The 7,971-nt window shown below is 35.0% G+C and overlaps 1 protein-coding gene across 1 annotated transcript; it reads right to left on the bottom strand.

Moving 5' to 3' along the window:
* Nucleotides 1–781: 781 nt before the first annotated feature.
* abraa (actin binding Rho activating protein a) lies at nt 782–5,786 on the bottom strand. Its single transcript, XM_079376688.1, has 2 exons — nt 5,128–5,786; nt 782–2,873 (listed from the first exon to the last, which is right to left on the bottom strand). Exons 1-2 carry the CDS (start codon nt 5,728–5,730, stop codon nt 2,436–2,438), a joined length of 1,041 nt encoding a protein of 346 aa, XP_079232814.1. The 5' UTR covers nt 5,731–5,786; the 3' UTR covers nt 782–2,435.
* Between the last annotated feature and the right edge of the window lie 2,185 nt (nt 5,787–7,971).

Genomic DNA, 7,971 nt, shown 5'->3' with positions numbered 1-7,971 from the left:
CTATTTATATTTCTGTGAAACAGGAAGCCATGGCTGGATAATTTCATGTTCATAATCACCCTGGAGTGCTCAAAATTGTGAATATGTATGGGAATATACTTCAGAGATATTTTACTCATAAAAATTTATAGCGGTGCCAATACTTGTGTCTAACGTGTATTAGGGAAAAAAACATTTATTTCATAATGATATTTCCCCCCATTTTAAATTATTATTATCCAATGAAAGGTTATATTTTTGTGATTTTGTTTAATAAAAGATCAAAAGGATTAACAATGCAGATTAATTTTCACAGCCTTCTTTGATCATATTTACCAAGGGTGCCAATATTTTTGGCCGTGACTGTATATAATTGAATTTATACAAATTATTATTAATATAGTATTACTATTATACATAGCATTTGTAGTATTAATAAAATATAAAAATATAGAAATTAGAAATTAAAATATAGAAATTATACAAAATAATAAATACAGAAAATGCTTATTTTGTAATAAAATATTTCTTATAAATATTACAATTATATAATATTGTTTATATTATATTGTTGATATTGTTATATTTATATTACTGTTGCTTTGGGTAAAAGATTCTGCTAAATGACTAAATGTAAATGTAACATTAATATTACTACTAATAATAGTTTTTGTCACTAATGCAAAGTAAACACAAAAATATGTTAAAAAAAAAATGAAGCCAACTTCAAATTTTTTAACCTTCAAACTATCTTATTTACAAATAATAATAAAAAAATGAATTAGGACAATGTTGTATTTTTCTATGACTCAACAGTTTTATTTAATCTTTTACTGTCAGGAAAAAAAATTCCACATCAAATAAATAAATTAGTTGTTTTAAACTACATATGACAGTATATCTTTAAATATTTATAACAAATCCTTCTGTAAGAAGACTATCATGCTTTCATTTTGAAAGAGGTTATTAAAATGAGCCACAAACACTGAACAATAAAACAATGGCAAGTGTCTGAAAGTAGATGCAAATGAACAAAATGTTCAGATGGGAAATAATGAACATTTTTTTTTTTTTAAAGATCACACCCTACCCCCTATATCCTCACAAGACCAAACTGATTAGTCATTGAATTACAAGCATGAAACATGAAATGATTTCCAAAACACGTCTAGACATCAAGGCTGGTGTGCTAAGCATTCAGAGGATGCCTAATGTTTGATTCGTGAGGAGACAAACACAGGATCTGTATACTACCTTGTGTAAACTGTGAGCGAGGAGTCGCCCTTACACCAACTCAAATATGAAGCTCCTCAACACTAAAACTAAATCCACTTTCAAAACACGTCATGCACCAGAATTCAGACAGAAGAGCACATGTTCATCTCAGAGAGTTCATCAGTTTTCTGGAACGTTCTCAAGGTTCTAATATTTCATCCTGCTAAATAAATTATAAATAGAGGGCTAATTTGAAACTAGATCCCTGGAATCTAATTTAAACTCGTTTAACTACACTCAAGTTGAAAGCAGTTAGTTTATAAGAACCTAGTCTCTCGTAACCAGACCATCAGACTGACGGCTGAAGGTCTGGAATATATGGCCGCTTTCATTGGCCAAGGCCCACCCATGAGGCCGTTTGACCGACATGTCAAACAACCACTCATAGTTCGTTTCGTTTAGCGTCATGTTTCGGAGCGTGGAAATGTCGCCACAATAACAAACCGGTGTGTGAAACTCTCAGATGTATTTTAAAGATTCTATGTCGTAAATTTTAAATATTTCACATACTTTTGAAAATCCAACGTTTAGTTGACACTGATATGCGTTCGTCGTCACATTTGTAAACACAACAGCTTTCTTCTTTCTTAGGGGGGTTTGGCGCCACAGCATCTTTGTTTCCCGGCAGACCGAAAATAAACGCGACACTTGCGTCTCCCGGAAATACTGTTTAATTCAACCAGTCAGATGACGACTTCGACATTCCTTTAGTGTTTTCAGAAAAGTGGGCCATATGCATCAGACGTTTAACCAACGTCAAAAATGGACTTTGGCGTGTATATGCTACGCGCTGGGTAGGATTAGTGGGTATATATGGGTATCATATCCAAACACGTTCGTATCATATATATACGCCAAAGTCCATTTTTGCGTATCAATACCACGAGTTTTCGTTTTTATTTGGCGTACTATTTATACACATTTTCATGAGACTATAACTACTTTTCTGGTGCAAAAAACCCCCCCAAAACAAAACATCAAAACAATTTTTCAAATTTGCGCAGCTTTTGCAATGTGTAAAAAACAGCAATGCACCATTTTGACATTACTTGTTGGAAAAATTAGGTTTTAGTGGAAAAGCTACAGTATTTTGAAAACAACTGAAAAATTAAGGTAACATAAGTTAAATAAAATAAGTTAGTTACTTATTTTACACTGCAACTTAGCAACTTTCCGGAAAATTAAACTAGTAATGTGATTATAACGTCATCATCCTGGCCTTTCCAGAGCATCTCTCTCTCAAAGTCCACCATCTTGTGTTTACGACAGCGCAACAAAATTCCCACAACTTTATCGGAGATTTTGACGTAGCGGTCGAACAGGCGGCCGAAGGTGACATAGATATGACCCTCTTTATCCCGCTGGCCCATGTCGCGTATGATGAAGCACATCTCCTCCATCTCGCGGTAGATGTGTTTCTGGGCCCGATCGGCACGCTGGGCTGTTTTGGATCCCTCTTTGGGCCGCCCGTATCCCGTGTCGCCCTTCTGGAGTCGAATAGCCATGGCATGTTCATAGTCAAACTCTTCGCTGAAAGGGTTGAGCTTCTGACCTTCAATGTGGTTTTCAGCAAACTGCTGCCACTTGCTCCTCAAGTCGTTCATCGTGGCTATTTTAATCTGAGAGGACAAGATTCACATGTTATTCAGGACACATAGTTACATCACATATAGTGTATGTTTTAAAGAATTAGATGCAAAAAAAGAAAAACGAAATAAAATGAATTTGCTTGGTTTGTGGATTTTGCTGTATATGTACAGAAATGTATAAACAAATAAATAAATATTTTAATATTAATACAAAATGTGTATCTATAAGCATAGTTCATAAATAGATGTTATAGACAGAAAATAATCAAATGAATAATTTCTTTATTATCAATGTGCAAATAATAATGAATAATGCAAATAAATGAGTTTTATAATTAATATGAAATATTTATTTATAAATTAAACTTATAAATAGCTTTTACAGTATTCAACAAGAAACATTTATTATCTATGTACAGTTAATTAACAGTTGTGCAAATGTATATGAATATATTAATTAATATAAAATATTTATTAATTGAATTTATGAATAGTTTTTACAATATTCAACAAGAAAGTATTATTCAACATTTCATATTATCAATGCTGAAAACAGATATTTATTTATTATTTAATTTATTTGATTTGAACAAGAAAGGAAATTAGTTCATGTTATTTAATTTGGCCTAGGTGACATCATATGCACAAGATTTCAGAGGGTATTTATTATTATTAAATCATTTTAGTAGTAGTAGTATTACTAATATTCATAATTCACCTAAAAGACAAAAAAAAAATATTTAGATTAGCATGCACAATAAGACTAGCAATGTGTATTTGTTATTTAGACTTTAAAACATTTTTGTTTACAATAATATATTCAGATCTTGTTTAAGGTGTAGACAACCTGGCTTGTCACCGGACAGTCACATTACACTACTGTCTGTCTGACATGCCTGAGCATTACTGTTAAATATTTCTCAGGATGTCTTCAAGGGGCACTTATTTCACATGGGCGCCATCTGAACCCGTGCAAATGCGTCCTGTGAAACGCAAGCTGGTGAATCAAATACCACGGTGACACAGCTGTGATGGATCTCACTCATCAAGTTGAGGGTGAGCATGCTGCTTTTTGAAGGTCAGATGTAAATTATCCATCACTGTTTTTATTTACATGTACTCCATTTCGGCAGAACATGTCTGAGTCTATGATGGAACATTATGTTGCCCTGAAAGTATAGTTGGACTGTGACTTGAGCTATAAATCTCAGCTTGCAATTATTATTTATAGGAAAACATCTATATATTACAATAACACTGCTGTATGGTCAATAATTAATTTTTTTGATTAAAGCCTTGAATGAAGAGTCTGTTAATTTGCAGTTAGCTGTGATTCTCATTTGGTTTTCAACCAAAAAATTCATATTCAGCAATTCAAGTCATTCAAAAACATCAAAAGATTCCCTATTAAAACACATTTACTATTACATTAAGTCCCCGCCCTATTTTTTTTTTACTTATCATTATTCATTTATTTATTTAGATTTTCTATTGTACATCGCAAAATGGAAGAAAAGATACGTGCCTTTAATGTAAATGTGGCTGCCACTACCTGAACTTTTCAAGAGTGAATTACAACTGAATTCAGTGTGAACAGAATAAGATTCTCTTATAAAAGGAGCGACAACCAAATTACATTCAAAATAAGAAAACATATGGCAGTGCCAATTTACACTACTGTAAAAAAAAGGTACTGTATTTTTCGGAATATTACCTTAATATTATAGAATTTAAAAATTTGTCATCTAAAGCGCTATAATTAATATTCGCCTTTTAATGCCGAGCATGCAAACATGTCTAAGTTTATTTGTATAGAGCATTGAATGGCACTATAATTTATGTTTGTCTTAAACTTATATTTTTTGTTTTGTTCTGTTATGAATAAAGTTAAATTGAAATGATTTGTTTGTGGAGCGCTGAAATGCATGTTTATAGTATTTATGTTTCTAACCTTTTTTTATTTTATTTACCTGTATTTTACATTATTTCTGAATTTAATAATAAAATGTGACTTAAACAATGCGACTTATCTGCGTGATTTTTTAAATTCTCTCAGCAATGCAATTTTGATCTGTTGTGAATTATAGTCAGTATAAAAATAACAAACAAAAATAGTTGCTTACACAAAGTGCTAATAGCCATACAGGCCATTCACACAAAGTGTGAACAGAAGTGGGCAGTTCTAATTGTGGGCGGAGTTAGTGAAAATAGCTCTTGCCAATTAGTTAGGGTATTTGCACTCAGTACAAATAGAATATAGCATGAATTGTACAGATAAGCGTACCTTGTGTCTGTTGACATGTTTCTTCGGTTCACTCTCATTCTGATCGCTGTTGTCACTCAGAGACGCTTCCTCCCCAAGACCACTGTCCTCGGCATCTAAACTGCTACTTCGGGATCCCATTGTCTTCTCCTCTTTTCGTCCGAGCGCTTTAGACAAAGTTCCTGCTTTCCCACCACAGAAGCGTCTCCTGGTGGGAGATTCGTTACCAAGAAAGTTTTTGGTGTCCTCTGATGTGAGCTGATTGGTGTTGATCTTCTCCTTGATGACGCTCACTAGGTTTTTCTCGTATTCGTTACACTTTGGTGTGTTGGCTTTAGTCACCATTATGGTCTTGATCTGGTCGTCTGCACCTTCTTCGCTGTTCACCGAAACCACACGAGGTGTAACCAAGAGTTTCATCTCACTCTTTTCCTTCTGCTTTTCTTTCGCATCTTCAATGATGGTATCAGGCATCCATCCGCTCGGGATCGTGTCTTGCTTGTCGGTGTGTTTGTTTGCCCAGCTTTGCCAGCTTTTGGCGAGGCTGTTCACCGTCGAAGCCACCTTGATCTTTCTGACGGCTCTGCTGAAAGGCCGGTTTTGCTGGACAGCAGCAGTACTCATGATTCTTGTTGTGTTTCCTGGTTGGCGAGGTTCAAATCTCAAGGTTCGTAATCCGTTTGGACGCTGCTGGTGGTCACCAGGGTCTTTTATATGAATGGAAAGAGGAAGTGTCTTCTGAGGTGGGCGGTGGGACATTCCTCTGGATGCACATGGTGTCCACTGTGACCCCAAACATGCTAATGGAATTTCCCCTGTGGAATAACAGGTGGCCACGTTATGACCAACCAAAAACACTTCTGTCCAACCGTGCAAAAATCACTCCTGACATCATACCTGACTGCGTCTCTTGTTTTAGATGCACCCATGATCTCACCAAGCCCTAAAACCGCTCAAGGATGCCTATAGATCCTGATGAAACGGCTACAAATGCATGCTCTTCTCCACTGCCATAGCATATTTTTTTTCCAACGTGCCAGAACTCAGTGTGATGATCTATTTTTGCAGACTGGGTGTTGAATTGTGCATGTGCGCGCTTCTGTTGATTGATACACAGGCCTGTTCTTAAAGCGCAAGCCAAGCTATTTTAAGCAGGAGTCGTGCTGGGGGAAAACTTAGGATGAGCCTTGGATTTGCACATCGACTCTGTTTCATTTATACTGCTTTGCAGATAAAATGGTGATTAGTATTATTAGAGTATTAATCTGCAAGACATTTTCATAAGGTTAAACCATTAAACAGCTAGGTTACAATGCGTAAAGCAGGGGTTCATAATAACCCAAACTCAAAAAATGGCCTGCAGATTTGTTCTGGTTAGGTCACGTACAGCTATGCTAAATTAAAATAATCAAATGCAACTAACAATTGAATGGCTACTGCATCGGTGGTGTGCTACAAAGTTAGCATTTAAAAGAAATAATGTTTCTAAAATCAATACTGGAGATGATAAACATTTTGCATAGTTCATGGTAATATTAATACATTTCGATGTATTAAAGACAAAAGACAATTTTGTTTATTTTTGCATGATAATTTTGGTACTTTGTTTGGTCGCCAGTTGTAAAATGTAATGCAAACATCTGCCCTGTGATGCAAGAACAGTTAAGAACAAGTTTGCACTGCATTATATGTGAAACCTGCTGAACTGAAAAGGTCAATTTAAATACAGTAATCAAATGCAATTTGAGAGTCATTTACAAACCAAAGTAACAATTTTCTTATTCAGCCTTGGTTACGTGATTATGTATAGTAATATCAATACGTGTCAATGTTTATTTCTAAAGAGGTCCTATTTACTTTGTTGGGTTGCCGTATGTAAAAAATGTAATGTAAAAATCTAGGTTGTGACGCAAAACCAGTTCACACTGCCTTATGCAACTTGCTAACGTGAATCCTGCCCTAGATAACTCCAAGTGATGCTATACCTTAATTGCTCAAGGATTATCAGAAATCTGTGTGCGATAAATATATGCTTGTTTTTAGCTCCCACACAAGATCCCTGAATCTTTGTGGACAAAAATAAAACGACTGTCATTTTGGATGTTGTTCTCGTCTCTTCCTGCTTCCTCTGGCTTTTGGTGACTCACATATGGAGGAGTATACCGAGGAAAGAAACCGTCACTTATATCACCGCTAACACCACCAGCTGGATGCATGTACCGGCTCACAATGCAGCTCAACACACTCACATTAATGCTCATTAAAAGCTTCAATGACTGGCCAATGTAGCATCTCCTAATGTATCTGTAAAAGCAAGGCATTCACAACCTCAGACGATTCACATTTAACTCATTGGGAGACGTAAATGGCATTCTGTAGGAAGAAAATAACAAAGGAGATTTATTGATTTCTCAATAATAGATCTAATATTGCAGTCGTCAATCTCGAAAATGAAATTATAAGGAGAACAAATCGAGACTTTTGTCTGTCTACGGTTTCGAAAGAGATTTCAATATCACATCAAATCTGTATTCAGATTTTCCTCAAGTCTCACCATCATCTTCCAAGGCAAAATAATCAATAACTGTACTGACATTTCTATATGAAAATCTTCCCTTCCACTCAAATCTCATTTGTACCTTTGTATATTTACATATTTAAATGTAACATAATTGAGAACTCTATTAATGCTAAATTGTCCTAGACGTATAGTACAACTCACACGACACCAATGGTAAAGCTATTAGCATCGAAAAACACAATACAATAAATGTGCTTTATAATAGATGCAATGAGCCGACATTTAACTCTATTTTCCAATAACCTGAATGCATGTCTAATCTCACTTGGGCATTAGTGCAAAGA

The sequence above is a fragment of the Barbus barbus genome (genome assembly GCF_936440315.1).
Source record: "Barbus barbus genome assembly, chromosome: 25".
Classification (NCBI taxonomy): domain Eukaryota; kingdom Metazoa; phylum Chordata; class Actinopteri; order Cypriniformes; family Cyprinidae; genus Barbus; species Barbus barbus.
This window is presented reverse-complemented; position numbering and strand designations above follow the sequence as displayed.

Bases quoted from the DNA above. Each gene is read 5' to 3' on its own strand.
- abraa (XM_079376688.1), bottom strand. From the start codon at position 5,730: ATGAGTACTGCTGCTGTCCAGCAAAACCGGCCTTTCAGCAGAGCCGTC. The intron at 2,874-5,127 runs GTACGCTTATCT...TTGTCCTCTCAG, and splicing joins AACATGTCAACAGACACAAG to ATTAAAATAGCCACGATGAA.